Source organism: Pteronotus mesoamericanus, unplaced genomic scaffold (assembly GCF_021234165.1).
Source record: "Pteronotus mesoamericanus isolate MK-2021 breed Mesoamerican mustached bat unplaced genomic scaffold, CSHL_Meso_final scaffold_99, whole genome shotgun sequence".
Lineage (NCBI taxonomy): Eukaryota > Metazoa > Chordata > Mammalia > Chiroptera > Mormoopidae > Pteronotus > Pteronotus mesoamericanus.
The window spans coordinates 1,283,604-1,301,788 of record NW_026555330.1 but is presented as its reverse complement, the minus strand read 5'-3'; the positions used below and the strand labels follow the sequence as shown (position 1 = coordinate 1,301,788).

Below are 18,185 nucleotides of genomic sequence, written 5' to 3'. Positions count from 1 at the left end.
GCCTGGAGCACAAGACTTCTGTCTGATAAACACAACCTGATGCATAGCAGGCGTTGGCTAAATGTTAGATTTGTAATAAATTACATTTCACAGGAAGCAAAAAGAAAAAAGTTTATGCTTACTTTTTAAAGGTGACTTATTTTACCTGTTTGCAAAAGCCTGGGGCTAGTCAACTTGAAAGCAAAAAGGGGAAGATGGGGGAAGACGGAGATGGGATTCTTTGACTCACATGTCCTTGATCATCCAGTTCATTGTTGGTCAGCTTGAGTTTGTCGAAACTGACCACCTGTCTCATCCAAGTGTCTCCAGAAGCGAGAGAATCCGGGTGTATATAAACTCTCGGAGGCACGGGGGAATCGGCATTGCCAGCCACCATCCACTTGGAGCTGTGATACACGTATCTGAGGGAGAGAGCAGAATTCAGATATATATGCAGGGAGGGAATAGAGGCCCAGGAAACAAGCAGGGGCAGGAGAGAAGGGACAGCGAGATGATAGGAATGGAGAAGTAATGGAGATTAAACAGCATACAAAGGAGAAAAAGAGAAGGGCAGAGCATCAGGAAAATGAGAGAGAGATGGAAATGGAGCACGAGACCGGGTCGGGGAGAGCAGAGACCTGCTGCAGTTAATGATCAAAGCTGCAGCTCTCACAAGGAAAACATTCTCACAGTCCTTTTTCCTCCTTCTCCCTCTCCTTGCCTTGCACCCCTGTGTGCATACAGGCAGTCTGAACCCACGTGGCCAGCTATGGAAACGGTATTTTACTGCAACCTTTCACCTTTCAAATGCAAACCATATAATCCTTTGGCCACTTGTTCAGGATTTGGTTCCTTATTAAAAACATCTTCCATATTGTCCTATAAAACACAGCCATGTGCAGAGACCCTCCAAGCAGCTCACTTGTTAACCATTTCCTGGCTTAGGATCTCAATTTTGAGGCATTTCTATGAACATGGAGGGCCTTTGCCTTAGTGCAACCATCCCTGGAAACACTACCAAGTTTTCCCAGTTAGTGTCTTCTTTGATGAACCTCATTTTGAACATCGTCACCTCCCACCTTATTTCCCCCACAAAACCACTGGAAATGAGATGTTGTTGGTAGCAAAGAAGCTCAGTTTTCCGGACTTTGCCTATTCTCCTATAGTTCTGGAGAGTGCTCTCCATGGATCTGACCCATCCTGCTTCTCAGTAAAGGGTCACGTCGGCCCTGGGCCCTGGCGGACCGAGGAACTCAATCCAAATCTCAACTCCCAAGATCTAAAACAGATTAAAGGCCTCTCCACTCTTCAGGCTTGCCATCACGGCCACTTCTATCTTGGCAGCTCTCTCACCCTGCCACACTAGTCCTGGTCTTCGCCATTTGCCTCTCTCCTCCACATTCGTGGGTTTAGGGCCAAATTCTCAGACATTTAAAAAAATAAGCCATGATTCATTGATCGTATTGAGATCTCAAGAGATCAGTTAAGGCACAACTTATTTCAAACAAGAACTACATGTAAGCCATCCAAGAGACATAGAGATTATGTTGGCTTTTCATGATTTTGAAGGGAAATTATTTAACGAACTTGCTCACAACACATACTAATGAATAATAAATCTCCCTAACTAGAGGTTCTTCTTGACCCAATTCTCCTATTCCTCTCCTCCATCCTCCACAGGGTAATCCATCAGATATATGATTGAATGTACTTCACCGGTTCACTCCTCCTTCCCCTCTCAAAATAAATCATTTTAATTCACTTAGCATTTCACCAAATCATTCAACATGTTAATCACTTTTGATGCTAACTGAATTAATTTTAGCTTTACCATCCAATTGATTTTTGCTACCCTGGCAGATACTATATAATCCCACTCTCTCCATGTAGTGGGGATCCCAGACCCACCCATCACTGAGTCCTGATTTTCTGCCTCTAGTGACTTTTCCTGCCTGGTACTATGCCACAAGCCATTGGTATATCCTCCATTCTTATTCCCTGCACAGTGCATTATACAGTGCACCGTTAAAATTCTCCATTGAGTGAGTTTAAAGAATAGTTCTGGAATGTTCGTGATACCCACAATTCCACATCCCAGAGTCATTCATTACCTGTATCTTTTATTGTCCACAGGCACAATATCCATTGCTATGTAGTACTGCTGGTGGGGATCCAGACCTGTGATTTTCACTCTCATGGCAGGAAACATCCTCCTGTGAAGGAAAATAAAGTGGGAAACTCGGCAATCACAGGGGGAGCAGTAGCAGAAGTAAAAGCTCAGAAAGTCTCTTCTCAATTAGGCACTTTAAGCACATCAAATCCAATGTCCTCTAGTTCTCAAAGTAGGTTAATTTTTTTCACTTTGGAAATTATCACTATAAAATATGCTTAGGACTTAACTTACACGGACCTATTTGATGATTTATACATTCAAAGGCTTATAACATATCCTGCTTTATAACTGTTACTGGGTAGATAGATAGACAGACAATGTGTGTGTTTTCACCCATGCATTTCCTATTAGACTATAACATTCCTGAATATACTTATACTCTTTTATACTTAACACACTTGAATAACTTACAGTCACCTTACTCTCCAAGTAGCTTATCACAGCTGATTGTCACTGATCATGAAATATCTCTGATTGACTGAGTCTCTTTGAAAATGACCACTCTAAAAATAATGTCTCAAGACAAAGAAGAAGGAAGGTGCTACCAGTTTCCAAACAAAGGGCCACCAGAGGTATGGGTTTTTTTAATGCATAAAACTGTAGAAAAATTTCTGCAAGTTCTCAGGCTGTCAACATGTGTGTCAGAGGAAGGACCCTGTGGAATAGGGAGCAAATACCAAAGGAATTCTCGTGGCCTCTGGGCAATACCTTGTTTCTACCACAATGGCTTGTTAAACTTGCCAAAGCAAGCAAGGTCAGGATATGGCACTTTACAACTACTCTCATAATTGAAGAGGGAGCAACCCAAAAGAGGTATTGTGTTTCAAGGAGTCTCGAATAAATTTCACTATTCTTCTTTAACTGTAAGAAAGAAGAAAAATATTAAGCTCCTTTTTGTGTGTCATTCATTTAGGAGCCAGACGTAAAAAGTGCTTGGTTCAAAAACGTGGATTGCCCTGAATGTTCTGTAGGGTTCTTGTACACAAAATGCTACATTAAGCTTAACCATCTGGGGCCATTTAGTCGAGCTGGGCAGAGCACGGTGCTAATGAGGTCAAGGTCACAGGCGTGATCCACATACGGCCTAATTGGCTTTGCTCCATTTCACGGCCATAGACCATACCCTGGCCCCAGACAGCCATCTTGCAAATGTGCACTGGTTGTTTCTTTGACGGGCTTTCTGTGCTAGTCACACATTCCACCAAAAGCAACTTAAAAAGCAAATGTCCTCTGTAGTAGGTCAGTGACATCATAATCACATTCGGGGCAAGCACAAGAGGGACCATAGACCTTTAACAGGGATAATGGCTAATTCTTCTTTCCCACTTTTTAATTTTTCAGAAGCCTCTATTGGTATGTCGTTTTAGATTTTCTTCCTCTATCCTCACAAGTTTAATTAGAAAACGTTATATTTTAGTCTATGGTGGGCTAATGAAATTTGATGGTGGACTACTCATAATTGCTAAATCTGACACTTAGGCATTGGTTAGACACCTTGACCCACTAATCTTTCTAAAAATTTGAGAACCTTGGTCTATAGATCTAAGTATAGATTAGAAATTCCCTTCTTAATAAAGATGACTTAAAATTGCCTTGTATGTATGAATGGTTGGAGAGCATTTTGCTGGGGATGGAGAGAAAATCCTCTCACTTGCTTAGATATGAAAATATGGTTCCTTTCATCTGTAGAGGTTTGTTACATTGGAATACATGAATTTCTTTTCTTGTTGACTTCAAGAAAAGGAATTAGATGTTTTTTAAGTCCATTGTCTGTTTCGTCTGGAACATTTGTATGACCCAGAGTAGAAAAGCTCCTTATCTCTTCCCAGTACCCAAGTTCTAAAATGAATGAGCTGTGTGACTGTGGATAAGTCACTTAACCCAATCACTTATAACACAAATGAAAGGGACTAGATAATCTCCAAAGTGCCCTCTTGCTTCAAAATTCTATAACTATATTTGAATTACCTTCTTTAAAATATATCAGAAGTTGCTTTTTCTTGTTGTCACTATTTTAGCTCAGAATATCAAGTGAAGTTATAACACCCTAGGGAAAAATTAATCTTCCATATTTACAACATGGGATGTGTTTGGTTTTATTTTGCTGACTAAATTTAGGCCAATTCTTTTATCTTCCAAACCCATTAATCCGTATAAGCACCTCTGTCCATGGTGCTGATTACGCAGATTATGTTGGTGCAGTCAAATTGAGGGTTTTGTAGACAGCAGTGGTTCTGAATCAACAGGATTACAGTTTGAGGTGTGAGAAGTAGATAGTGACTAAGCTCTCCTGAGCAGGAAAAGAACAGAAAATCATACATAACTAGCATTAACTAAGAAAATGGAAATTAGAATTAAAATTGATAAAGACACTGCATAGGAAGAAAAAGAAAGTGAAAAGGAAGAAATCAACTGGGGTACTGGAGGAGAGGGTGAACAAAGTTCACAGAAGAGAAAGCCTTGTTTGTATGTTTCTGAGTTGTTCCAGAATGACTTGAGCAAAGTTTCATGTAGCAACAGCAACACCTGAGGCAATCCAATACAAAAGCAGAAAAATGTAATTTCTAAACCTAAATAAAGGGATATGACTAAAGAACAAGCTGTATGTCTGGGCTGAGAATATCTTGATACATTCAGGTATCAAAGTAAATCTGTGAAGGTAGAGATATGGGAAAGAAAACTACAGAAGGAATCACAAAATGAGGTCGTGGGAGAATTGTCAAGAGGTGCTCAAGTGAACTGAATTCTCTGAAGTGCAGGAAACAAGAGTAGGATATCAAGAACAAAACTGACTGGACTACACAAACTCAATAGTAGCAAGTGAAAACCAAAATAAAAACTGGAAAACCATACACGAAAAAAAAAAAGTAATATTCCCCTTCTCTCCAAACCAAGCCTCCTGCCAAAAAACCTAAGAAAAAGAATAAATATTTTTTTCCTTGAATTGTTCTATTTCCTTCCAAGCCATAACATGTGGAACTGTAGTAGACTGAAACGCAAGCAACAAAAAGGAGATGGTACCGCACCTCACACCGGTCAGAACGGCCATCATAAACAGATCAACAAACAACAGGTGCTGGCGAGGCTGTGGAGAAAAGGGAACCCTAGTCCACTGTTGGTGGAAATGCAGACTGGTGCAGCCACTGTGGAAAGCAGCGTGGAATTTCCTCAAAAAGCTGAAAATGGAACTGCCTTTCAATCCAGTGATTCCCCTGCTGGGACTATACCCTAAGAACACCAAAACGCCAATACAAAAGAACCTATGCACCCCAATGTTCATAGCAGCACAATTTACAATAGCCAAGTGTTGGAAGCAACCTAAATGCCCATCAGTAGATGATTGGATCAAAAAATTATGGTACATATACACAATGGAATACTACGCAGCAGAAAGAAAAAAAGAACTACTAAACTTCGCGACAGCATGGATGGAACTAGAGAGCATTATGTTAAGCGAAATAAGCCAGGGGGCGAAAGACAAATACCATATGATCTCACCTATAAGCGGAACCTAACCAACAATACAAAGATGCAAGGAAAATATGACCAGCAACACTGAAAGGAAAAGAAATAATCAACAGAGACAAGAGGGAAGGAGGGGGGTGGGCAGGGAAAGGGAAGGGAAGGGGAAAGTCAAGGAACATATAGCAAGAACTCATGGACAAAACCAAAGGGGAAGAGCTGAGGGAGAGAAAGAGGGAGGGGACAAGGGAAAGTGGTGGGGGGGAGGCAGAGACAAATGTATTTAAAAAATAAATTAACTAATTAATTAAAAAACAAAAAACAAAAAGGAGATGGTACCGAAAGTAATGCTCCTTCACAGGTGCTCCTCCTAAGAAACCCTTTAATAGTTTTATTCACTGCTAAAACTTAGAGAAAGAAGAGGGTGCCAGAAGAGAAAGAAAATGAGTAAGACTTCAGATTCATTTTAACCTCATGTTTTTATGGTGTCTTAATATATTGGGAGGTTTCTCTATATTCATTCATGTGTACTGGACCTAATCAAAATATCCTTTGACTTTAAACATCCATGTTCATGAAGACAGCTTATGATCACTGAGGTGGGCCTTTCTGGTCTCCACGACATGAGGCTATGCAGATTGGCTTGGAAAACATGAAAGCAGCCTTACTGTTTTCATTTCAATGAACTATCCCTTTAGATTTAAGAGGAATAGCCCCAATTTGTCTTTATTTAAATCATTTTTATTTTGAATCCAAGGGGCAAAGACTACAACTGTTTCTTAACAGTGAAGAGTTATAAGTAGTTGAGACCATAGTTGCAGAACCAGTCAGAGTTGTGTAGAATGCTGGAGCTGCCCTTTATTGCCCATGTGGCCTTAGTCAAGTTAATTAGCTTCTTTCGGCCTTCACATCCTCATCTGTGCATGGAATGATCATATCCTACCTCAAAGGATTCCTGTGAATTTTAAATAATGTAGTGTATGTTGAGTATCCAACACAAATAGATACCTAACAAAACTGTGTCTTTCAAGAAAATTAAAAGATACCAATGAAAGAGTAGCTTAATGAAAAGTTTATTTCAAGAGAAACTGTGTTTTTAAAACTTTTATTATCCTACATAAATAGTTTTGCAAGAGATTCCACCAGGTTTCCATTAAAGTTTTGTAATAATTCCAAGCCCACAATAAAAAAACAATGGATCAACAAGCGAGGTTCAGAAGATAAACCAATTCTAATCAAAAACAAAATTCTTACAAAAACATCTGGCTGCTTTAAATGCCTTAGAAGATGCAAGCTGCTGCTTAGGAGCAAACTTTTCATGTTGAATATGTTTGGATGATCAAGCAACACTTGCTGTGGAAATTGGTTTGACTGTTACATACCACGGACCTCCAGTGTTAACTGAAATGCATTTGCAGGCAGAAAATGTTTGCGAGGGTGGAAGCGATTTAGATTCTGGTAGCCCTTGGAGAAAAAAAGTGACAAAATCACAAAAAAATACAAGATCCCTTTGCCAAGCTGTCCAGATGTAAAAAATGGGAGTGCACATGTCTTTGGCTTCACTGACACCACCTACCACAAATAAGTGGAAAGAAGAAGTGTAACAGTTCCTAGTTTGTCCTCTGTTCTTTGATGGTGGCCATTCCAAGGAACTTGTCCTTACCTGCCTGCTTTGGTGATGATCATCTCAGTTCCAATGTCATGGAACCTCTTCCAGAGGTCAGCACACTGCAGCTCCACCTGAATCTCCTCCATGGAAGACATGGCAGCAGGCACAGGGCCCGCAGCCCCAGGGCCCAGGTCAGCGTGAGTGTCAAAGGGGCAGGAGGTCCGCTCAGTGAGCACCTCCGAGTCTGAACCAGTGCTCTGCTCAGAATCTGCAAAACAAACCATTGAGCCTCAGGTGAGAAACTGCTGGGCACCCCCCACCCTGCAACACCCCAACTCTAAAGTACAGGGGGCACAGGGAGGGGTGGGATATGGTGGGAGAGGGGTGAACAAAAGGGGACTGAAAGCTGGGAAGCTCCAGAGCACAGCACTCAGGGTATTTTATTATTTTTTTTTATGGTTTGTTTTTGTGATTTATGACCTTCTTTCAGGTTTCGTGTTTCCAACGTGACATCTGGCATTTTAGTAAGTTTTAGCAACAGCTGAAGAAAATTGGTCCACAACAGGCAATATAAAGAGTACTAATGTCACCATGTTGAAGGGCTCAAAGCCAAACTGGGGCAACAAAATAAATAAAGGCCACACTTTAGTAATAGTAACAACAACAACAACAACAACAGCCTCTGGCTCCAAATCTAGATTAGACTATTTCAGTTGGGTGGGGGCAGGGACCGGAGCAGATTTGATGCTAACAACGACGTGTTCTTGAATTCCATCCTACTCAGCATCGCTGCCCATCAGTCAGTTGCTTTTAAACACAGCAATTTTCCCTCCATGTACATATATCGTGATCATCAAAAGTAATGAAACGTTGTTTGGGATCTTTAGAAGCACTTTGTTATATATTTGAGTAAATGGCTTTTCCTAAGAGTTCAATCAGGCCATTTTGGATGGAAAAAAAAATCCGTTGTGAGGCAAGGATGTAAGCATATGGAAAAAGTTACCCAAGAAGGCGGTTGAAACAAAGGGAATAAATGAGTTCAGGAGACACCTTGATTGGTTTCTGAAGTATGGGCAGAGGGGAGGGGTGATCCAAACAGGAAGGTAGGATTGAGAGCAACCAAATAAAAAGCTGGCGCGCTGGGCCAGATGGTCCTTTCCTCCTGTGTCTTCTGTACTGGCGGCGGGGGGGAGGGGAGGCACGCAGACTGATGGAGAAGGCTAGCATCAGGTTTACCAGAGAACTTCCTATAATTTTTAAACTTTTTTATTTTCAGGGGCCCAGTGCCAAGAATTATATCTCTTAAGATTTTCTAAACCCGGATTAGCTAGGACAATTTTCTTAGGTCACATGACACTTTAAGCCAAGCCTAAGACCTTGTTTCTCTCAGCAACCATTAACATCTGGTTGCCTCCCCTGGAAACCAGCACATTCACAAATAAAGGCTGGAAACAGTGGTGTCTTACACTCACACCTGACTTTTCAATGCTGTCAAAGGGCATGACCTGTTGGGCATCATCCTCGACACCAGCAGGGAGGGGGAAGGATCGCATGGAATGCCAGGCCACCTTGCTGCCACGCTCACTTACCTGCAGCAGGATTCTAGGCCTGGGGACAAGGCAGCCCACGATACCTTTGATTTTCTTTCCTTCCAGCCCTGACGGGTTCCTCTCTAAAGGCCAGGCAGCATTTCTGGCAAGAATCTCCCACAGCTTTGCCAAAGCCCACAGGGAGCGAAGTGCCATTTCTCGGCACCCTCCCCAATTCCTCGCCCGTAGCTTCTGAAGGCATTTGGGGGCCTGAAAACTGAACCAGGCTCCTAAATGGCAGGGAAGTCTCTGCCCACGATCTTTCGTGTATCCGCCGCAATCGCTAGTCCAGTCGCCATCATCACATACACACACAAAGTTTTATAACTTAGTTTTACATGTCCAAGCATATAATTTTATACCCTGGACTCAACGGCAGCTACTAATTTTGGTCTCCTTCAGGCACCAAAAATTGGAGCTACTTATTTAAGATGAGAGCTGCCGTGGAGAACCGCCTTCCTAGCCCGATCCCGGACGCCTTCCAACAGCAGAGCCATGACGCCATCACGCCCTCGGCCAAACGCAGGGATCCCGCTCCTCCGAGACACGCACTCCCAAATCCCATCGCTTCCACAATATGCCGAGAGCTTTTCACTTATCGCAAATATTGTGAATTTTCAAAAACTCCTCAGCAAGGTTTTTAATAAAATAGTCTTGTCCTACTTTTTTTTTTTTGTTATGAAATCTCCTTGCCATAGAGTGCTGTAATTATGAAAAAGTTGGAAACAGACATCCTTAGTAGGGCCCGACAGAAATGTGAGACCTATGATTTCACCAATGTTGTGTTTAGGAAAGGGGAGGGGAGGGAAAGATGTCACTGCACCAAGTGATAAATACTTAATGGTAGACAAATTGAGGTTGGGATTGGAACAGGGACTAAGACTGGGGAGCTTGGAAGTAAGAGGCTCTCCTCTGAACTCACTGCCTCATCTGGAATAAAATGGACACTCAAAATGTAACATTAAATGGGTGAATGAATAATCTTGGACAAGTCACTTAACCTACAATGGAGGTAATTCCTCATCATGTGACTAGAAGGACTGAATTGAAAAGTTTCCTAATCTTTTCTACTTCTGATGACTTGAAGAACTAAGAAATTTCTCTAATGAAACTTTCAGTCATAGCCCAGGCAAACCCAATTAGAAGCATCACATTTAAAACTGTTTTGGCCAGATGAGTTAAATGAGGAAAAAGACTGGGGGCCCAAATTCGCATCATCATAGGAGTTAAAGAACTGAATGGGTATTCTGGTTATAGTTGCAATCAAATCCGTCAATAAGCACCTATCAACATGTGGCCTTATATGAGGTACCATGTAGATAATTTGAAACAGAATCCCAGAACTTGAGAAGTTTCCTGGTTAGTGTTGATCAATGATATGTTTATTGAGTGCTTACTATGTGCCCAATACTGTGCTAGACTTTGGGAAATATGGAAGTACATAAAGGGGAATGAGGGGAACCTGGGCACATTCACAAATAATCAGAGACAAGAACAAATATAATCATACAGTTTTCCCCATCATTGCATATAATCTTCTAAGTCTTATAGGAATCCAGAAAAGATAGGGACCCAAGAAGACTGGAACAGTCCTGAGTACCCATGGTTATGGGAGAGAAATGGACAAGTCTGTGGAGGCATAGGCAGCATCTGACCACGAAGAAGATTTCCAGAGACAGTTGTTTCCTGGGAAATATTCTGTGCTCCTAGATTCTCAGTCCCTCACGAAATAGAGTCCAAGTGACTAGCGTACACAAAATACAGGCACCAGCCCACATCTGCAATAAAATGAATGCACCATGTAATGTTCCCTTCTCAACTATTTCTTAGATGTCATAATTTGGAAATAAAAATTAATATCATATTTTATATATATTTTTAAAACTCCCAGAGTAGTTACTACCTGTGACATAAGCTACTTACAATAGCCTTAAAATAGTAATCTCAGAGCCAAGACCAACAACTTAGGTACAAATAAAATTTATAGAAGTAAAATACGTTTCTAAATCAGAGTTTTACAAAATATTTAGGCTAATCAGATCAATTATTTCCGCTACTAATCAGGATGTATAATCAAGTTACCTACGTCATGAATGTAAGAAATGCACAGCAGGTTATTTCAATCAAATCAGGTCGTCCACTCAGAAATATAATCAGTCCCTGGAAGACCAGAAAACACCTCTGTGCTTTCAAGTTCTTTTATTCTTGGCAATTTGTGACTTCCTGCCTTCAAAAAATAACCATTAGGAACTCACTGGAATGACCTGGGAAGACTTCTTGGTTATCAGATATCTCCTGTGACTAGTATTTTACCAAGGAGAATTTCAGAAAATCAGGAGCATAAATGACAACATTACACATAACTAAAGCATTTAAAAGAAAAAATTTAGGGAACCAGCACTGAGGCAGTTACAAGTCACGGGAGAACATTGTGTGACTCAAAGGGTCAAACCACCATATTTATGACCATCGCAAAAAATCCCTGAAAGAGAGATTCTAACCACCAGTTCAAATATCATTCATTTTCTACCTCTGACCTATCTCGTGTGGATAAAATGGATACTCAGCTCCCACAGAAAGTGGGGTTTAGCTTAGAGCAAGTTCAATTCTCAATTCATGCAAAATCCCAGCAATTATAAAAGCCTCTTAATTCGTTTTATACATTGTCTAACATATCCTTCCATTTGATGAAGTAGACATATATTTTTATGTCCATTTTGTGAATAAGAAAACCGAGACTAAGAAAAATTGAAAACAACATGGCCTAGAAGAGCAATTTTCAACTGGTGTGCTGCAAGAATTTTAAAACATGCAGTACCTGAACATTTAGTCGGGGACACTGACCTCTTCTCCCTTAGGTTGTCAAATTAAAGAAGTGACAACAACCAACACAACAACAATGTGAATGAATCAAAATTATACTTATTTTTTTTTTTGTAAGACTGGCAAAAAGTCACTTTTTCTTTTTGGTGTGCCACAGAATTTTAGCAATTAGTTTGCATGTGCCACAAGATGAAAAAGGTTGAAAACTGCTGGCATCGGGGGTGGGCCTTCTGCCCTCTGATCCCACCATCAGGTCTCCCCAAGTTCATACGAGGTTCAACCCTGCCAAAGCAGCCAGCAATTCTTTAACATTTCTCAACTGGTTTGACCATCCTTACAACTGAAATGGCTTACCAGGTTTGATCTTGGCCAAGTCACATAACCATTCTGGTCCCCGCATTCCTTCATCTTTATAGCCCGGCACATGCACATTTAATTAGGGGTGTTATAAAGCCCCTTTTCAGTCTAATGTTTAACGATGGATCAGCTTAAAGACCACCAGGTCTACTAACAACAGCAAACAATCCTTAAGAAGTTGATTTGGCTGACATGTATAGAAAATGCCTGAATTATATGTACTTTGACTTAATATCAAAATTAGACATTTTTAAAACAAAGTTCACAGTCTTCCAGGTGATTTTGATCTCCACTTAACTAATAATTTTAAGGAATCACTCATTACCACAGCAAACAACCCACATTTCCTCCTATGGCTCAGCTCCTCACCACGAGTGAGAAAAGACACTTCACAGAGTCTCAGATCCCTTATCTTTACTATGTACTTATCTTTAATACTATTTCCTTGTCTTTACTATTAGGGGTTGCGGGGAGATATAGTCCTGGTCAAAAAATTACATTTCTATCTTTGTAATAATAGAATCTAGTGATTGTGTTGATAAAATTAGTGACTTCAGAGGGTGAGATGAATATGAGCTCACATGAACTCTCGCAACCGAAGAGTTAGTGGTCAATATCTACTGAGCACTTACCATGCATCTGACTCTCTGCTAAGACTTTCCATATATAACATCATTTAATAGAACAGATCTAAGAGTTATCATTTCCATTGTATATATTATTGACATCCAAATCCAGATAACATGATTTCGATCTCCTAAGGACTGCAGGCATACGAGACTGTATTTAATTCCATTTTTATTTCAGCAAACATTTCTGCTTTGTAGAGATCAGGTTATATATTAATGAACCAAAACAGATACAATAGGTTCTGGCTCTGAAGGAGCTCACCAACTGGTAAGAAAGACACAAAATTATTAAAGAAGACCAATTGTGATAGGTGCTCTGACAGATGTATGAGCAAAGTGTTAATGAACATTGAAGAGCAAGAAGTCAATGATGAGAGGATCAAGAGGACTTCACAAAATGACATTTAGGATGAACTTGAACTATAAATTCAACATAAGCAAGCAAAGAAATTATGAGGACAGAATTTAGGATAGTGGAAATAGCACAAGTAAAGATTTGTCATTTTCAACAAACAAGTGCTGGGGAGGATATGGAAAAAGGGGAATCCTTTTGCACTGTGGGTGGGAATGGAGACTGTTGCAGCCACTGTGGAAAACAGTATGGAGATACCTCAAAAAATTTAAATTGGATCTGCGTTTTGACCCAGTGATCCCACTTCTGGGAGTATATCCAAAGAAATCCAAAATACTAATTCAAAAGACCATAAAAACCCTATGTTCATTGCAGCATTATTTACAATCACCAAGATATGGAAGCAGCCCAAGTGTCCATCAATAGATGGTTAAATAAAACTATGGGATATTTACACAATGGAATACTACTCAGCCATAAAAGGAAGGAAGGAAGGGAGGGAGGGAGGGAGGGAAATTGTACCTGTTGCAATAGCATGGATGGACCTGGAGAATATTATGTTAAGTGAAATAAGCTAGTCAGAGAAAGACAAATACCATATGATTTCACTCATATGTGGAATCTAATGAACAAATTAAACTAACAAGGAAAATGGGGACAGACTCATAGATGGAGAGCAGATGACAGCTAGTGAGGGGGAGGTTAAGGAGTGGAGGGACTGAGCGAAAAGGAAAAAGGACTCATGGACATGGACAACAGCGTGGTGATTGCTGGGTGGAGGGATGCGTAAGGGGACTAAATGGTAATGGAAAAAATACAATAAAGGTTAAAAATAAAAATAAACATGTATGTATATATATTTTAAAAGATTTGTCATTTTTAGGGAACTAATAGCACACTGATATGTCCAGAGCTTAAAATACATAAGGGAAGGTGGAGTGAGATAAGCAATGAAGGTGGAAAGTCAGGTTTGACTCAGCTCAGTGACAATTTATTTAACGTTTACTGTGTGCCACTTATTCTTCTGGATTTTTGACACATCATCAGGGATAAAAACAGTAATCCCTGGCCACATGGAGGTCATAGTCTAGGAAAAATTTGGGTATCATAAAATGAAGTCTAGACTTTATTTTCTTTATACCAAAGTTTTCTTTTAAATAAAGGGGATGATACTTCTGTCTTCCTTTCCAACTATGATTCCATAAGCTGAGTTGAATGCTTTGCCACATGTCCTGAATGACTGATATACAATCACCTGGTTTCACTGTTGAAGATGGGTAATGGATGACTACTGTAGAGTCAGATAAAAGATGGAGGCCACTTCCATATAAGACTGGGCCTCAGCTATCATTTTTTACCCCAAGGAAGAAAATAGTTTGAAACAAAGGAGAAAGACCCAACCCGCATGATAACCAAACAATTGTGGTGTTTTTGTTTGCTTGTGTTTTTTGCCAGTACCTGAGACATGACCACACTGAGTGGTACTCCCTATCTGACACTGGTAGGGCAACCGCTCCGTGGTCTACTTCCTAAGCCCCAAAGTCTCTAAGTCAACACCCCCACAGCCATCTCTGGACTCTCCTTCACACCAGGACAGACATCAGAAGCTTGTAACCCAGACAGCACTCTCTGTACCAGGCTCAAGTAAACTCCTATTTCCAGAGGACCTCTGCAGTGGAAATTGGTTCTGGGATGTCAGATTCTATCAGGGAGCTTAGAGAAACCTGGTGATGAAAGTTTTCATAGAGTAAGTCTAAATATGGCAGAAGCAGAGCATTTGGCATTGACCTGAGTACGGACTGAGCCCAAATTTGATACCCAGTCCAGAGCTTCACGGGCATGAACTATAACCCAGGTTGGATTAAAATAAAGTTATGATGATAACAAACTCTCAAATGAGCCCGTTAGATGATTAGTAATGGAATGAAGTCTCTGAGCTCTCCATGCCCTCCGAGTTCTATTTGGGAAAAAGGGGGAGGTAACCTGAAGCCTGCAATTCCCATGCCAATAAGCCAATTAAGGGGAGTAAGAGCACATATCTCTCCACCTGACAACCAGCACCTCTCTCAGTGAAACACAGAACCAGAGGTAGGGCCCAAAAGTCATCCCTGAGATCCGAGCCTTTGAAAGAGGCTTTGCAAAGAAGTGGCAGCAGTATGTTTTATATCTATTTCTTGTTGATCAGGTGACTCAATGTCATCAAAGGGTCAGTCTGTGGCGCTCCAGCATGCTTTGAAGGTGGAAGCAAAAAGTAGGGGGTGTGTAGAAGTAACAGGCACTACACTGGGCGGTTATCTCCATTATCTCATGCGATTTTTACAGGAAACCCTAGAAAGTGGGCACCATGCTGACATTTGATAAACGAGAACACTAGGGCTTGGTGAGATGAAGGTGCTTCTCTCACATTGCATAACTAGGTGTCAGGGTGGGGCTTGAGTTAGTCTGACTCTAGAGGTGATACTCTTGCCACTATACTGTGGTGCTCATTTTCAGAACCAGATCTGCAGAGCTGTGAGCTCCCCCTGTCATTTCTTTTGCAAGAAGAGAAAATTCAGGTCAAGGTCAAGAGCCTTGGGAGGGGCCAAGGTCACGTGGGGCTTTGTCTTCCCCAGTAGCATGGTAGTTATGGTTCATGAATAGTTAAGAGCTCTTCCTAAAATTAATATAATTTAGTAAGTAAGTACAATGGTAAAGGCCTTCTTTGGTTGTATTTCATTTCCTGTCCCCAGTTTCCCCTGGGCAAAACATCCAAATGTGACAGATCACTGAAGATCACAGTCAATGTCAAATTGTTCTTTTGCTTTATCCTAGACCATAAGCAAAATAACATTAGAAGGTACAAAGTCACACTGAAGGATGTTTGAACTTGGACAAGTGCATAAAAACAGTACTGAAAGACACAAAAAGCAGCTGAAGTAGTTCCTACTTGTGCAAAATTTTGTTTATTTAGGCTTAACTCAGGCCAGAGTTCAGGGTCTAAAAGTTGTTGTTTCAAATGGCTATCTGTGCTTGAGGAGAAGTCATCTGATAATAAAGTATGTGAATATATTTTATAAACAGCCAAATGTCAAATCAACATATAAGGGAACATGCCGATAATCAAGTTAATCAGGAAAATGAAGAAAAAATGAGAATACCTACAAGTCCTAGATTTTCTAAAATGGTCCTAATTTCAAATATTTTCTTTCATTCCCCTCATAAAATTAAAATTCTTAAGTTCAACCTTTGGTTCAGAAAATGGTCCTGATGAAAGCACAGAAAATGAATAAATGGAATAAACAAAAATTGGTCACAAGCCACATGGCAATATTATATGTAAATACCTCTTGCATCTGAGGTCCTCCCAAAGTTGATCCTAATGGACTGGGTGGTCTTCAAGATTTACCAGCCAATTTTAGGCCAGCAGCTGTCAACACAGGCCCCTCCCTGAGGCTCTTGACATTTTTTCTGGAAGAAGTGACATGTTAGCTCATCCCCGAGCCAAGGCTTGTTTGCTCTGTGCAACCACAACTTGTGACCTCCCACCGCCATCCTGACACCACCACCATCGGATGTCGACCACGTCTGAATGTCTAGGAAGTGATGAGGAAGCCACCCCCAAAGGTCCTAGGAGAACTTGCTCTCTACCTTGTTAGGATATTCTCACTGTGCGCCAATAAATAAATTCATGCTAATAACCTAAAAGGGAAGAACTAAGCAACCAATTTCTAATCAATAAGTGTAATTTAGCCATAAACCATTTAACCATTCTGGAGGCAGTCCCCTTTGGAGGTGGCAATTTCAAACATGTAAGTAGGACAGCCAGGAATATGTAATGCTCTTCAAATTATACTCAGGAGACCACCAGCTATGTGAGGTTTAAAATCTACTCAACTTACGAAGCCAAACCTAGGGGACCAGCCTGTTTAATGAGTATACGAGCTACATGGCTGGCAACTATATAACAACCTCTCCAGTAATCTTTTGAATTTGTCCATTCATTCAATCGATCATTTATTCCGCAAACATTTATCAATTATCTAGTCTGGGCCTAGCAATGCATCAGGTACTGTAAGGGACACAACATTAAGTAAGATATGACCTATATCCTCAGGAACTTACAAAAACAATTTAGGAGACAGCACAGGTCAATAAATAAGCTAAGGAAATTAGAACTGTCAAAATCCAGCATGGCACAGAGCATGTTGAGGGCCAAGTTCTAACGCTCACCCTCTTTTTCCAACTATCTAATCTCAAACGAGTGGACACTTCCAAGCCTTAGTTTTGTCACTTATAAAATAAGGAGATGATTATTTCCACTTTGTGAATTTTTTATGAATCATTAACACAGTGTGTGCGTCTGTGTGTTTATGTAAATACTTTATGAATAGTAAAAGGAACATATGAATGCCAATTTTTATGTATTATTATCTAAGAGGAGTATCAACAAAGTGCTATGGGAGAAGCTCCTCTTTCAGCCCAGGGGTCTTCCCTGGGCCTGATGAAGAGATGTCCGCAAGATGAAAAGACAGAGTTGGCGGAAGACAGAGAAGGATCTTCCAGGAAAAGGGAGTTTTACAGCGGAGGCACGGCACTCAAGTCTACCAGCTGGGCTGAGGGAACAGCACGTAATCCAGACCACATCTGTGTTATTCCTCGTGTATCTTCAGCACCCATGACAGGACCTGACACCCATCGTGGCCTCAATAAAATGGTGTTTTTGTTGAATGAATGAATGAGTGAATGAATGAATGAAATGCTGTATGCTTAATCAAGCAGAAGAAGAGGTGTGGCCGGAGAAGAGCTGCGAGGGAGGGTAGGCCAAGCGAGGCGAAGAATCTGCATGCTATTCTTCTTCTGATCTTCTTTAGGAGACCCATATATCCTTAATAATGAGGTATCTTCATTGAGTGCCATGTTCCCAGTGACATCCCAGAAAGGTCACCTCCACATGCACTCTGAACTATTGGAATCGCACTACCTTTTCCTCCCTCAACTATGAGTTGAAACTAATTGGCAGGGTCTGACCTGAAATCTTTCAGGGGCATCAAATGAGTTCAGTGCATTCAGTCACTTCTATGAGTTGGAGTCAAGGTCAATCATCTAGAAAATTCTCAGATTGATGCCTGTGGTCCTGAGGGTAAAGTGGAGAAAGGAGAAAACTCTCCAAGTGCTGGAGCTGGTGATGCTGTCGGGGGGTGGCTGGGAGGGTGACAGCAATGTCCTCTCCTTG

At 40.9% G+C, this 18,185-nt stretch overlaps 1 protein-coding gene across 3 annotated transcripts in view; it reads right to left on the bottom strand.

Moving 5' to 3' along the window:
• The window catches only part of TBX15 (T-box transcription factor 15), a 99,788-nt gene that overhangs the window by 37,331 nt on the left and 44,272 nt on the right, over positions 1-18,185 (bottom strand). For all 3 annotated transcript variants that reach the window (XM_054564932.1, XM_054564933.1, XM_054564934.1), the window contains exons 2-4: positions 7,278-7,491; positions 2,091-2,192; positions 230-401 (exon numbers count right to left, since the gene is read on the bottom strand). In XM_054564932.1, coding sequence (XP_054420907.1) covers positions 230-401; positions 2,091-2,192; positions 7,278-7,491 — 488 coding nt within the window. The remainder of the gene's footprint in view (positions 1-229; positions 402-2,090; positions 2,193-7,277; positions 7,492-18,185) is intronic.